Here is a 14,920-nt window from a genome sequence, read left to right as displayed (position 1 = left end):
CTGACTGGGGACCCTCCTGACCTGAGCAACTGGGGGTGGCCACTCCACTGGAGCTCCCAGGCTGGATGGACCACAGCCCTCACATTAGCATGCAGGGCTTGGGTTAGTGCACAGCTCCATTCTCCACCTTGCTGGCCGTGTCAGAGGCTCAGAAGCCTGCCTGCTGTTTTAGCTCTTGATCTAAAATCATCGCAAGGTTTATCACATGGGGATTAAGCAACCTAAGTAAACAGGGCTCCCGCCTCAAACTCAAGACTAGGAGGAAGACATTTGAGTGAACCCCTAGATGCAAGCTCCTCCTAGACTGGATCACAGGAAAGCAGGGCCGGAAGGGACCTCACAAGTTCATATCCACCCAGTCCCCTGCTCAGGGCAAGATCATCTCTCACTAAACCACCCCAGTCAAGTATCTGTCCAACCTTCTCTTGAAAACTTCCAGCGATGGAGAATCCACTGCTCCGGGCAGCCTGCTCCAACGCTCGACCACCCTTGGTGTCAAAAAGTTCTTCCTAATCTCCAACCTATGCTTCCTCCGTTGTGACTTGAGGCCATTGCTCCTAGTCCTAGTTCTGTCCCCACAGAGAAAGGCCCTTCTCCATCCTCCCTGTAACCACCCTTCAGGTATTTGCAGACCGTTATCAAATCCCTCTCAGTCTTCTCTTCTGCAGACTAAACAAAGAGCTGCCCCATCACTACACAGAACGGACCTTTATCTGTGGACTGAGAGCAGGGCCATTCAGCACAACTCAGCTCTGCCACCAAAATGAAGGGAATTAACTGAGCAGTGAAAGACATTGCCACTGCCAGCCCCAGGCCAGCGAAAGAGCAAAATGCCAGGGTCAAGGATGTGCAGTAGGAGAAAGCCTGGGTCTCTCCGCAATACAGCTGGACCTGAGACCTGCAAAAACAGATGTTCTATTGAAGCCAGAGCTATTCATCCAATAAGAGGGTTTCAGAGGTTTTTTTAATTAACCCCTAAGAGCTGTCATCTTTGCATTGACTGAATTCTGTGGAAGGTTCAATGATACCTACTGATCATCACAACCTACCGTGTTGCTGAAACAGGCCCCGGAGGTCATCTCACCATCTCGCTCCCTGCCTCTTTTCTCAACTCTCGCTTGCAAGAACAAATGCCACTGCAGTCTAATGGCTGGCTACTCCTACTCCTTTGAGTGGCTGACACAAGCCAGTCTCCTGCATGAAAGCTGCATCCTTGGAAACACCTGGAATTCAGTCTGCAGAGAGGACAAACACCCAGTGCAGCTGTTCAGTGGGAGAAACTGCTCCTCTACCTGGTCAGCTACAGAAGTAGACTGGCAGCGCAAGTCAAGGGACAGATTTTTTTCCTCCTAGAACCATCCTGCTCACAATTCACGGTGGCTGCATTGGCTTCACTCTGTCTGCAGAGTGGGACTGTGTAGTAGCCAGATGGTCCAGGGAACATATGAGCACAGAATTTTTTTGGTACTGTATCTTTTGGTGGGCCAACTATATGGTTGGGGAAATGACAAACATGCCCTTCCCTCAAGTCACTTGCTGATGAGGCAGCAGGTTGCTGCTCTCAGCAACAATTCAGGTTCTTAAAACGATCCTGAATGTCCAGCCAAAAAAGTCTAGTTCAGGTTGGGTCACTTGAGTCATGCAAATCGCAGAGTCTGACTGCCAGAAAAGCAAATGCCTGCTCCTTTTCATCTCCCAAAGCTCAGCTGAGGCAAAGGGATGAAAAAGAGGAGCTCATAGTCACAATTCAGAATGGGAGGCAAAGATCAACATTATAATCCCCCCCGCCCTGCTGTGTGCTGAATCTAGGAGATGAAAGGGATTGACTGAAAGCTGCAGAGGCAGATAAGTGCCTTTGTTCTCAGGAGAGGAGTGTGCACGGGTGATGCCTCGCTTCACGTGGAACAAAGCTAAGCCAAAGTGGCAGGGGCTGCTAGGAGGTGGCTACGAGAACAGCCTGGGTTAACACAGTGGTTCTTGGATACTTTCATTCAGAGCTGAGCCCATCACAGTGCTCACTGCAAACTAAGATCTCATTGCTGGTTCCCCCAGTCTGGGGACAACCACACTCTGGTCTTGAGAAACGAGTCTAAGACTGGGAATGGGGAAGTCTTGGATTCTTATGTTAGACTCGGTTTGGCCTGGGGCCAGTCACTGCGGTGTCCAATTCCTCCTCCTCCTCACCTGTGAAATGCAGGGACACGACCAACTCACCCACCTACTCATATCCAGGGAGCACTGTGAGAAGCAGTCATCATCTACGTAAGTCTCGTGGGACGTGGCAGCAAATGCCATGATCAGATGAGAGCATTAGCCAGAACTGAGGAACCATCATGTGTGCTTTCACCTTCAAAGGAGATAAGCTCAACAGCAAAATTTCGCAAACAGGCATGAGGCAGAAGGAAGTGCCTGTGAGGGCCGAGGACAGCTGGGGCTGGGAAGAATGCGAGAAGGGCCCTTTCAGAGGGATGCAGTGACAAAGCGCAGTCCCCCGGGATCTGCTGAAGGCACTGCCTCCTGGCTGTGCACTCCCAGAAGAGTGAGCTTACTTGGTCTTCCTGCCAGCAACCCCCTCTGTTCAGCTAAGGGAGGCCCCGCTCTACTGATCATGGCCTTGCCTCTTTGCTGGACATGCCGGGCTGTGACAGCAAATAGGAAGTTAATTAACCCCAGAGTGAGGGGGAAAAATCCAAGCATTGAGGATTGCCTCTCAGCTCCCCTGGCCTGTCCCCTTGTCCGTCTACCTGGCAGTCAAGATTTTCCCAGCAGCTCAAGTCCTCCTCTGCCTGATTACATTACTCAGGATGCTGACACTAGATCTCTACACCAAGCAGCTTACAATACAATACGGGCTGGTAGACTATACTAATCTGTTTAAATGCTCAGGGACATGTATGCTTGCTTTGCACATCTACAGTCATGGTCATTCCACAACTGGCCTTAGCTCAGTGCTTCATGGTCTCATGCAGAGCAGGTGGAAGCTCTCTGAGTTTCCAGAGACAAAAAGGGAAAGAAAAGAACAGCTTGTGAAATGCAGAGAAGAGAAGTCAGGGAGTGAAGACTGCAAAGCATCCCCCACTTCTGCAGCAGAGTAATTATACCTGGGGAACAGTCCATGTTACCCCACACTGATGACAGCGGGTGAAACTGGTGCTGGCCAGGTGAAGAGGTGCTAAGTCCGGGATAAGGTGAAGGGAGTCAGGGAAAAAAAAAAGAAAAATGAGAGCAGAGAAGGAAAGAAGCGGCTGGCGTAGGAAACCGGGGAAGGCAGGGAAGTCAAAGGGCTAACAGCACACGCAGGACTGGAAAGGGGAGCCGATTCCTGGCCTCTGACACAAGAGCTTGCTTTGGGAAGGAACTGCCGTGGGCTCTGCAGCCTTCTGCTCTGTGCCCAAAGGTGCTGCATGGTAAACCTTTTTGCTTTTGAAATTATCCAGCTCTTTATAGCACATTATTTGGCCACTTGAGTTTTCGTGAGCTGTCGAGAGTGGGGAGGGATGAGGGTGCTGATCTGGCCTTAGCTTTCCCCGCAGGCAGGGTGCACTCAGTTAGATGGATGGGGAGCAGGCTGAGGCTTCTGCCCCTCGCCCTGGCTCCATGCTGTCATCACCCTGTGATCCCAGCCCCGGCTGCTCATCCCGCTGCCATCTGCCCAGCCAAGCACACCCTGCCCACAGGAGTCCTGGGCCAGTCTCCAGGAAGACCCTGCCCACCCACTCTGTCCATCGCCCCCCATGATGGGTACGGGGCAGATGGGCTGGGGTGCCCAGGCAGCAGGGCCAAGTCCAGCAGCAGGGGAGACACTGGCAGCAGCAGCCAGAAGCATCAGGGCAGGGTGAACTGCCATCACAGGGGCTGCCAGGAAGCCAAGTCTAGCCTCTGTGCCACCCCCACCCTGCAGACTACAGCTCCCGGCATGTCTGAGAGCTGTGCGCAGGGATAGGGCACGCTGCACTGCACGCCAGACAGCACTTCTTCACCCACAGGCTGCAGGACTGACTATACACACCATGGCCCAGGTTGTCCCCGCTGCCTGGGCCGGACAGCAGTGAGAGACCAGACAGAATCATTTGGCAGGCAGGATCTAGCCTGTGGGCTGTATTTTGCCCACCCCCGTTATAGCATCACTAGTGACAAGGTGCTACAAGAGAGAACAGTTACTTAAGTCCCCAGGACTCGAGGATGTCCGCAATGTCCTGTAAAGACTGGTTAATGGTCAGTGCCACAGAAGTGTTTCCAGCGATGGTGGTTACTCTCTGTGCTTCAGAGGGAGAGGCCAAAGCTCTGAGGACTTCTAACAGGGGAGTTTCTCTGAAACAAGTCAGGCTGTCAAGCCCAAGTGCTACGGCTACTCCAGAATAACTCCTCTCGTGGGCACGTCTCTGGAATGGACTGCTTTTTTCCAGTTTTGCTGAGCCCACTTCCAGAATCTGGTTTGCACCACTGATGCGAGGTGTGCACCAGAAGCCTGAAAGAGGAAGCAAGTGGGGCTGCTGCTTCCTGACCCACACCGCAGCTTTAAGCTCATCAGCTCATGCGGGGCAAGGATAGGGAACATCTGGCCAAGTCTAAATTCTCAATAACCACCCCCCTCCCAGGGCAGGGATTTCTCCCATTACCTTGGCTGGAAGAAACAAACACACACACAAGGCTTTTATTCTTCTCGAGTGAAAATAAGAGCTGAAAACTAACAAATCTCCATGTCACAGCAGGACATGGACATTTATAGGAGTACATTACAGAACAGGCAGCCTAAGGGCAGTTCCTTTATAGCGGGATGACCACTTAATAGAGAGTTTTATACAGGGTGAACATCAAGTCAATGGGGAGCAATTATATGGCTGCTGGCTCTGGGATCTCTCCAACCTGCTCTATATTCACATCAAAGCTCAGAGGATGGTCGGTTCAGCCCACTCTTCTACTAATGCTCGAAAGGAGCTTTGAGATTTTGAGATCAAAAGGTGCTGTAAAAAGTGATTTATCAGTACCAGACAGTCAACTAAGTTTTGATGATTTTCTCATTCTTGGTTCAGCTGTGCAAAACAGGAATAGCGCACCATATTCAGGCTCGTTTCTGACACTGTCCCGAAATGGAAATACTAGCAAAAGCAAGAACTGATTTGTTCTCAATGAAGAGGAGATCAGACCGAACAAGGGGGAAAGGAACACAGCTATTTCTCTTTCTCCCACCCCTTAGAGAGCTGTGCTGCTTTGGTCAATGCAAAAAGTTTGTTAAAATAAATGGAAGAACAGGTGAAGTCTAAATAAAGGAGAGTGCACAAAAATAGTTTTGGCTATGAACTCATTAACATACATATGGTTTATTTACTGGCAATCGCAACCCATGGGGAGAGGAAATACAGTCTTCTTTTGTTACAGTGATCATCAATTCCTATTTAGCACAGCATGTTGACTTGTCTTAAAAAACTAAAATACACACACTACATACTCATAGGCAGAAGAACACAAGGGCTTTAAAAAAATAACAGCAAAGATTGTGTTTCTAAAAGAGCCACATACTAAGCAAAGTGTATTTTAGATAAGATGGAATTAGGAGTTAAAAAATTAACAGCAGTATGTGAAGTTACAACTCAGCAAAAGGAAGTTTTCTAGCCCTTAACAATCAAAGCTCTTTAACACACAGGGCTATAAATTCCTAACCCGAAGGAGCGAGTGCTACAATCAGCGAGTGAGATTCTCTGCCCTTTTGTTCAAATTCTCTCAACTTGGAATATAATTCAGTATTCATGCTTACAAAAACAGAGGCTGACCTTCCATGCTGCTTCCCTTCCCCAAAATTTCTCAGTTAATAATTGACTTGCTGACTGACAAGAACAATCTGTGTGAATCTGACGCTTTCAACACCCAGTGCCCCTACAAAAAATCTGAAGTCTTTTCTTCTTCTCCTACATCAAAAGTTGTGGCTTTAAAATCCTACTAAAACCAACAGGTACATGTGTCCACACCACTAGCTTAAAGCTGCCTATTGTGGCAAACAGAAAACAAGCTATCAGAAGAAAAGAGAAAAAAAAAATGTTACCTTGTAGAGAGCAGGGAACTTAAGCCAAAATTGCATTTGGGACATTTTAAAACTGCATTCAAGCCGTTGCAGGAAGAGTAGGACTCAGGCCAGGTAGGAAGGCAATCTTTTCCAGTACACAATGGAGAAAAATCCTTATTCATGACAGCAGCAGCAATGGCTAGAGAAAGATCTCATCAAGGTATTGGGGAAAAAAAAAAACTCACATGCCAAAGCAAGGAACAAAAATGGAGAAGAAAAAAGCCAGTCCATACAACGCTTCTGTGCTAAGCCTGTAGAAATTTGCATATAGTGTTTAGTCATGAAGGAGAGTGCTCTTACTTCCTCTAAGTACGGGAGCTGATTTTCAGGAAATGATGCCTGCTTGGTAAGTCAGTGAAATTACTGGCAATGCAATGAGAATTACTGTATGTGGTGTAATCCAACCACAGATACACTGTAAACAAAGCTGAGCTCCTCGATGGCTCCGTTTTTCTTGGGATACGGAAAAAAAAAAAAAGTCTGTGTGGGGACTGAGCTATGCAATAAGCCAGGGCAGAGATTGTCTTTCCTTTCTCCCCCAAGTCTCAGGAAAAATGCTACCATGGGCAAAACAAATGCTTCTGTTTTTCTTTCCTCTTTGGTCTGTTTTCTCCTTGGCTTGGGTGATTTTAGGGGGTCAGTGAATCAAGGAGCAGGACTGAAATAAAACTAGGATTTTCAGACCCGTTTTAAACAGTTCTTTAAAAGGAAAAAAAAAGCAGCTCAACTGTGAGACACCTCCCCACCCCAGCCCTGCCATTGCCTCTGCAGTTTCTGTGGCCAAATCCATTCTGGAAAAAGAGGGTTTCCTTACTTCATTGTGGGCTTTGAAGGGAGACTCATGTATGTGCCTGTACACCAAGACTTCCTTCCCTTTCCAGACATGGCATTTGGAGCGTTGTCATTGCTAGGAATAGTGGGATGAGCAGGACTGCTTGGTGGGAGCAGGGGGAAGGAAGAAGAGGCAAAAAGGACTAGAGATGCTACCCCATTATTGAAGGCAGCTGCTCCATATGAGCTCACAAGGTCCCTTCCAGCCCTAAACACCTGTGAATCTGTGAAAGAGGCAGCAGAACCTCCATATCCCAGTGTTCGGGAGGAACCTGCAGCATGAACATTATCTGCTCCACTTTGGAGCTCAATGAAGCAATTCTGCAGCTCTCCCCAGGGAGGTTAATCATCCTGCCGTGCTCCTATCATGTCCCAGAGTGTACTGTGACATCCCAGCTCACTGCAGTACTCTCATAAGTCAAGAGGAGTCATTTCCTGCCCCTGCATGTGTGCCAGCTGGGAGATCCGCTCCCAATTACCTCGGCCCCACCCCCAGCCACCTTGTTGTGTTGGTTCCTGATGTGGAAACTGAATCTTAGGTGGGGCAAAAGCTGGGTGTGCAGATCCAGCAGTGACAACACCCCTGCCTATGCAGCCTTCCCCATGTGCTCTGAAGCAGTTGTGCCAGCAAAGGAGGGCAGGAAGGTTTTTCCCCTGGTTACCTGGCTCTCCACACTGTTAAGCATGCATCTCAGGTGGAAGGGCTAACACCTGCCAGACATGTCCTGCCTCTCCACTAAAGATCAGAAGCAGAGGAGCCTGGAGGCTACAAAAGCCCAACACAGCAAAGAGCTTCTTTGTCTGGAATGAGGGGCTCCCCTAGGCCAAGAGGTCCAAGTGGGTCAAGTCTCAGGGGGATCCATAAGGTGGGGGCAGGAAATGCAACCAGAGAAAAAACAAAACAAAACACAGGCGAGGTTCCTCTTTGAGAGTGTACCTTAAGCTTTAACCAGGGTCTTTTCTGCTCCAGAACATCCTGCTGTTGGAGGGTCACAAGCTCATGCAAGCAGAACTCCAGGTCCTTCCCCACCAAGATGGTCGAGATCCGAGCCTGGAGAGCAGCCTCTGGATCTTCCTTTTCAGAAGGCCTCAAACATCAGAAGGGAAGCTACGACTGGCGCTCAGGTGTGCAACTGTGACCTGTGCATTGGAACTGCATCCAGGACAGGAATTCAGTCTCCGTTGTGAACAAGGCCTGTCCTGGGACTAGGCAGGAAAGGCACATGCTTTCCTACTGATGCTCTGTGGTACAAAGATCTGTGGCTGGAGTCTCAAACTGGAAGGCTGGAAAGATAAAAGACTAGAAGAGGGATGTTCCAGCAAGAAAGCAAGCTGCCAACCCTTCTGAAGGCTCCTCAGCACAGGAAAGGATGTTGTACCTGGAGATTTCATGATTGCAGAAACCTGAGGAGCCAGGCTCTGGGGAGGGACACCGGGCACGTATTAGCAGGGGGAAATAATGTGTTCTGGGGAGCTGAGTTAAGTTTCTGTGGCTGCTGGTTTTGGGTGCAGAAAGACAGACATTTTGCCTCAGCTGTTTTCGTCTTCCGATGAACTACGTGGCAAGGCCCCTGAGCTTGGGAGAGGAAGCTTTAATGACTACATGCTGGAATGGAAAGAGATCAAATATGGAAAACATCTTAATTACCGACTCGCTGCTGGTGACTGAATTCCTACACATCCTTTGTGAATCCAGGACCTCTCGCTTGGCATGTTTAAGGCTGCGTGACTTAAACAACTCTTGAAAAATGAGGTGGCCTTTTCTTTTTTCCTCCTCTGGGGAATGGGAGACATAGAAGTTCAACACAAGACAATGCGGGACTTGGAAAACATTCCAGATGGCTAATTTTTTCTTGTGAGGAAATCATGGGTGGCAAGACAACCCACTGTGGAATAACGGCCCGTTTCCCTGCAGGAGAAAAGATGCAATAGTCCATTCTCTAGCCCACCGCTGCTTCATGAAGGCGCCTGCCGATGAACTATTCAAAAGCAATGCAAGATCACGTTGTTTTCAATACTTGTTTCACCCACCATGTTCCAACAAAAAACAGGATGTCAAACCAAGCATCTGCCTGCATGTTCAGTTTGATAGCCTTTATACTATTCCCATCAGCCTTTTAATTGAGAGACTATAGAACACACAATAGAATTTGCTGCCATTTGCTGTTATCTGCTGGACATTTAGCCAACGTTTAAAAAGGACATCAAATAACGTTAGATTATAGCAACTGAATATGGGGAGGCTTGGTAACTAGCCAATCTCCTGAAACGACAAGATCTAGGCCAAGCTTTCAAAGGAATCTGGGGGCCTAAGGATGCAGGGAAAGTGCTTAGCAGGATTATTAAAAGCTCCTAAGAAAGTTAGTTGCCTAACTCACTAGGGGCTGCATCTGCAGAGATGCTTTTAAACATACAAGTAGGCACCCTTCTGTATCTTTAGACTTGCACGTCTTTGGAAATTTGGCTCCAAGTCCCCATCAGAGAAGCAGCATCACACATTCAATAGATACTTGGCTGGTGAGAGAGGGACAACAGGTCCTTATTGCCTTGGGGGAAAAAAGATCAAATACTGGCTAAGGGGAAGCAAAGCAGGCTGAAAATTAGAGCAGCTGGTAGCTTTTCTTCACAAGGCTGTTTTTTCCAGAGGTCTGAATGGTAGGGTAGTCCGTATTGTACATACCAGCCTCAGCTTTTCCTGTTTCCATAACATCATTGACTTTACTGGGGCAAGGATTTACTTTAGTTTTTGGCAGCCTTGTGGGTCAGTCACTGCTGATGAGCACAGAAAAAAAAAATGTGCGGACAATGCTCTGATCTGGTTTTTAAAAGCAAATGGAAGGGAAGATGACAAAAGTGCCTACCAGCAATCTGTTCGGCAGCCCTGTTTTCAGGTAGAGACCTACCCCTACCCCCTGCACACGTGGCAAACATTTTAGACTATTAAAAATATTTTTAAAAACCCTGAAGAATTAGGAGATACCTGATAATTTAAAAATTAAGGTTAATCTTGGAGTCTAGCCTTTTGAGGGCAAGGGTAATCAGTAATCCTCTACGGAGGCAGGGCCACTTTAAGAACAGGTTTGGGGAGAAAGAGAGCTCCGTTCTTAGCCGGGAATGGGTCCTAGTGACCCATACGTGAATGGCCGAGGGGAAGTAAAAAGAAAGGAGAGCTTCCAGCTTGGGGGTGGAAGCAGGGGAGTACCTGAATGGGTCTGGAAGGAGGCTCACAGCCTAGTGACCACACGTCAAAGGGTCTAAAGCCCAGGAATAACTGTAAAAAGCCACCAACAACTGCTCACTGATGTGCTAACCCAGCAAGATGGGACCACTGCTTTGGTGTCAATGTACAAGAATTGAGGGCATGGGAGAGATGCATACGTGGCTTTTCCAGGCAGCACCGAATACCTGGTCATGCCACGTGCAACAGGAAGGAAGTGTAATCAGAGGCAGGGAGACTTCATTCAAAACACACTGACTCAGGCTCATTCTGCTTTGAATTAAAGCAGCTATTTAAACGCCTTTCCCAATGGCCCACTATTAAATTATATTACCAGCACTTTTTAAGAGCACTGTGTGCTTCAGATCAAGCCTACCCTGCTTTTGTGGGCTGTAGCAAAGGGGGTGGGAGTGGGAAGGAGAGAAAAAGACGACAGGGCTACCGAGAAGATCAAACGGGTTTGAACAGAAAATGTCCTGATTTCCTGATGCCCTCCATTTGTAGATTCCCTCTTTTGTGAAATGCTGGGCTTGAACCACAGTTTAAATTAAATAATGCAGGTGAAAATAAAACAGCAGGAACAGTCTGTGGTGGTGGAGACTCAGACAAGCTCAGCTTTATAACCAGCTAAATTCTGACCCATGAGTCACGTTCCCCAAGCAATGGTAAGGCCCTTTTTCTGGGCTCATGTCCAGCACAATGGGCACTGTCCCATATGTCACCTCTACCCCCTGCCGAGGCACTAAGGGACTAATGCTTCGTTTTTCCCAGAATGTGCCAATGGGAACGTGGTTAGAGAGCAATGCGAACAGCTGCGGACGTCCAAACAGCTAACATTTTTCTGTGTTGTGGGAAAAAAGGCTGCTGCGTGGACACAATTCAATCATATTCACTGCGACCAGGTAAGAGACCTCACATTGCAACCTGGTAACAACATCAAGGTGGTTATCACAAAGCCAGGGCCTAAGTAATCTTGAATTCTCTCCAATGGAAGTGCTTTTACATTGCGATTAAGCCACTTGGAAACCGGGTTTGAATGCAACTGACCATTCCCTCGCAGGTAAAGCCTCTTGTTAGCAAAATGCTTCAAAGGCAGCAGAGCCAGTTAATTGTCTTCAAATTGATTTTAATATCTGTATCCCCTGCAGACCTATAACTCCAGGACAGCGCTAGGAAATTCCAGGTGGTTTCTTATTCCAGGAAGCTCTTTATTTCAGTCCGAGGCAAGTCTTTCATATAATTTAATAACTTGTACATTGATTTCTTTTAAATCACTACCGCCCTGGCATGCACAAAGATACAATTTTTAATTAATATTTTTTGAAAAAGTGTGGTTAAATTCCACCCCCCTTTTTTTCTAAACATAAAATGGATTTCAACAGGAAACTGCAAGGGAGGGGAAGGGCAGGAGGGGATGGTTATGATTAATGCATGTGTTTGAGAGTCTCCCCCCACACCCCCTCCAAGCGGTATGAAAAAAAATCAGATTAGACAAAAGGCTGTCATTGCATCTTTATGGCATTATTGTAAATGACTCTGCAAACTAGCTCATTCCTTCTCTCAATTCCCTCACCTGCCACCCAGACAAGGAACTCCATATCTGACCTCCTTTCTTCACCGCCAAGCATTTTAGCAAGGTGACCGATCAAGCAGGGAGACCAAGTTATGGATCAAGCTATTTCACTGTTGAAGGACAGAGGAATGAGCAGGCAGGGGCGGAGAGCTGCTAGGTATCTGCCACTCCAGAGAGAGTCACCAGAAGCATCTTGCACCCCTGAAAGCCAGGCCCTTTGCTTTACACAGCAGAATTGACAATAAAAATCAGAAGAGGAACCATCCCTGCCTAGGAGGAACAAAGGCCTGGGGCGAGCATGGCATAGTGGGAGGAATTACAGAAAGGGAAAATTTTGGCCGATTATCAAGAAAAAGCATTCTTCCAGGCAAGATCTACAACACGAAAGCAACAAAGGACACAGGCCCACTCCTGTTTCTCATGTCACTGAAAACAGGACAGAGCCCTGAAAAATGGACTGTAAGGGGAAAATCCTGGCGTAGGCCGCAGGCATGGCCTTTTAAAACTCCATGACCAGTCTTTTCCAGCCCGACCTGCTCCGGTTCTGTGGTAAGATTATGAGACAGTCAGTCGCTATTCACACGGCCCACGTTATCCAAAGACAGAACACATTAGCAGTCGAGCAGCCCTTTTCATGATCAAGATGCCTAACAGATATTAATATGCAGCACAGTGTTGACAGACATCAATATAAGCATCAACATTTTCCTGAAGAGTAAATTCACAGCCCCCCTGCACTTCTGTCTCACAAAAGGTAACACTTTTATACCTATTTACTGATATTTTAAGTCTTCTGAATCACCTTGTGCTCCTCACAGCAGTGGTGTTGCTATGAACCAGATGCCAGCCCCCCATAGCCAGCAGCAATCTCTCCTCTAGCTGACATTTTCCTACAGACTTACCTGTGATGCACCACGCATAAAGAGCTGCAGAACTGAGTTCAAACTTTCTAACTTGTTAGAAACCCAGATCCCTGAAGCACCTTGAAGCTAAACTGAATGTGGGATGCACAGTTTACCATCCCTACCACCTGTTCCTCACCACTCTCCCCATACCCATTTCTGGAGGACAAAGCATGAAAGAACAGTCACACCCAGGTATGGGACAGGGCAGGAAGGAGATGTGGGAAGGCCTGGAACAAAAAGCACCACACTAAAAATATATTTACACACACACCCTTACTTCCCCCATTCACACAGTCACATGCAATAACTTCACAGGAGTCCACCTCTGTGCAGATCCCTTTGTTTAATGCTACAGGTCCTTGGAATTACAGAAGGCAAGTGAAAGCAAGTGAAATGAAGGCAAAGACACCCCTTGGAGATGAGGCTTTGCCAGGCGCAGAACTCAAAGAGTAAAAGGAAAGCCCCATGGTTAAAGTCCCCAAGTGCGCAAGAAATCAGGAATGATTTTGCAGATGGGAGGTCACTGCAGTGCAAACCTGCTTCAAAGGGATCAGCCACTCCTGCCCCATGATATGCTTAAAAAAAAGACAGCCTTAGATGCACCAGCTCTTTAGGAAGCTGTTTCACAGCAGACACAAGCTGTGCAGTGCTGCCAGCTGGAGGGAGCCGAGGTTACTGCTGGGACCAGGATGGAGTTTGCCCTTTAATCACTACGGACACAAGTAGCAAGAACGAGCCGATTCTGCTCTTCCGGCTTCTTGCTGCGAGGCTCAAACAGCTTTCGGTGAACAACAACAGGTTTAACCCACAAACAGCTAGAACAGCTTCATCCTCAGTGTTACCTCCTTAGAGACCATCAACCACCCCGGATTTCCTGTGAGCCTGCTCCAGCAAAAGGTGCAAGGACAGCCACTCAGATGATAGCCCTGACACTCAGGACGTCAGAGCTAGAGACCTTTGATCTTTACATTTCTCTGATCGAGAACAACCGAGGCCCCAGCTGTGGACACTTCACCACAGCACAAGCACACGGGAGATGGATGGTGTGTGCAGTCAGCCCCCTCCCTCCAAGAAACCGTGGGTGACTGCGCGCTTTGGGGAGGGATGCGCTGCCTGGGGAATCTAAAACCCACAACTAAGTGGGGGGAAGAAGGGGCCACACCTCAACCCCCACTTACAAACACAGAGACCTTAACCTGTGCTGTTATCAAGAGCTACAATCACCATGCACCAGGCAAATGGGTCACTTCCCCACCCCCAGCACCCGGTGCTGGAAATGCAGAAGATTGTGACAAGACCTTGTGCACAAAGCTTTGCTGGACTGTGTTTTTGTGCATGGATTTATAGCATTGCATAAATGCCAATCTCTTAAAATAAGCCCCTGTTAATAGTAATGGCTAGCTATTACAGCAATGGTGCTGTTGTAATAAAAAACATTATGCAAGACTTCTCAAATACTGGGGGCCAGGTCAGACTGACCAATGGAACAAGTCCCGCCTGTGTAATTTGGTGTCTGTACTAAAGTCTCAAGGAACTGTGTTGAACTGCAGAGGGAGAGAACACCAGGCAACCCAACCCGATGACCCTGTATCGAGCTCTGTGCAAGTAAAACCACCAGTCCACCCAGAGCCACACTGGTATCAAAGGATGCTTGTGCAGTCACGAGGATCCTTTCACATGACATTCACGTTAGAGATCCAGGGCTGCATTCTGGTTCTTGAACGACTGTCCATGGATCCTTTCCAGAAAGCCCAGGAGAGTCAGCTGTATACACAGGGTGCAATAAAAGTCTTCTCACAGGCAAAGTGGCATATGGAAGAAAGCCCTCAGAGAAGTGCTGGTTTAAGAGGTCACACAAGCCATACACACTGCCGGGTGGCGGAAGAATCTGAGTTAGTCTTGGTGTCCAATGGAGCACACCCTGGACAAATGTAATGCTGCTGGTCTTCTACATGAAGCAGACCATTGAGAGTTTGCTTGATCTAATTTGCTCTCTGACTTGCTTTAATTTCAAGGCACAATAAACAAATCCAAGTCCTGCAAATTCTAACACAGAGATGATTATAACCTAGGGTTCCCCCTGCCTGCCCTTACCTATATCATGTTCAGCTTTTCGGCACAGTGGAATGCATTCCCTTAGCAACCCTTTGAAAACCAAGAGAAGGTTTTATTAACCAACCAGAAACCTCTCATGAGCTTGCTTCTTAAAAAAGAAAATGAAGTTTCCACCATATGCAAAAATTAAGATTTAAATTATTCCACTGCAGTAAGGAGGAAAATACTGGCAAGTCAACCAGAGGCCAGCCAGATGCCCCATCCTGTGCAAGGCAACC

The 14,920-nt window shown here is 47.8% G+C and overlaps 1 protein-coding gene across 3 annotated transcripts in view; it reads right to left on the bottom strand.

Moving 5' to 3' along the window:
* SBNO2 (strawberry notch homolog 2) overlaps positions 1-14,920 on the bottom strand; it is an 84,768-nt gene that overhangs the window by 30,252 nt on the left and 39,596 nt on the right. Inside the window, exon 1 of one of the 3 annotated variants that reach the window (XM_090026815.1) lies at positions 6,041-6,403. The exons of the other annotated variants lie outside the window; for them this stretch is intronic. Within the exon in view, the coding sequence (XP_089882941.1) occupies positions 6,041-6,085 (45 nt within the window). The 5' untranslated portion in view covers positions 6,086-6,403. Of the gene's footprint in view, positions 1-6,040; positions 6,404-14,920 lie in introns of those variants that run through there. 3 annotated transcript variants of the gene reach the window in all.

This window comes from Crocodylus siamensis, chromosome 14 (genome assembly GCF_052110815.1).
Source record: "Crocodylus siamensis isolate JL-2025a chromosome 14, ASM5211081v1, whole genome shotgun sequence".
Taxonomy (NCBI): domain Eukaryota; kingdom Metazoa; phylum Chordata; order Crocodylia; family Crocodylidae; genus Crocodylus; species Crocodylus siamensis.
The sequence above is the reverse complement of the archived record's forward strand: the minus strand, read 5'-3'. Positions and strand labels throughout refer to the sequence as shown.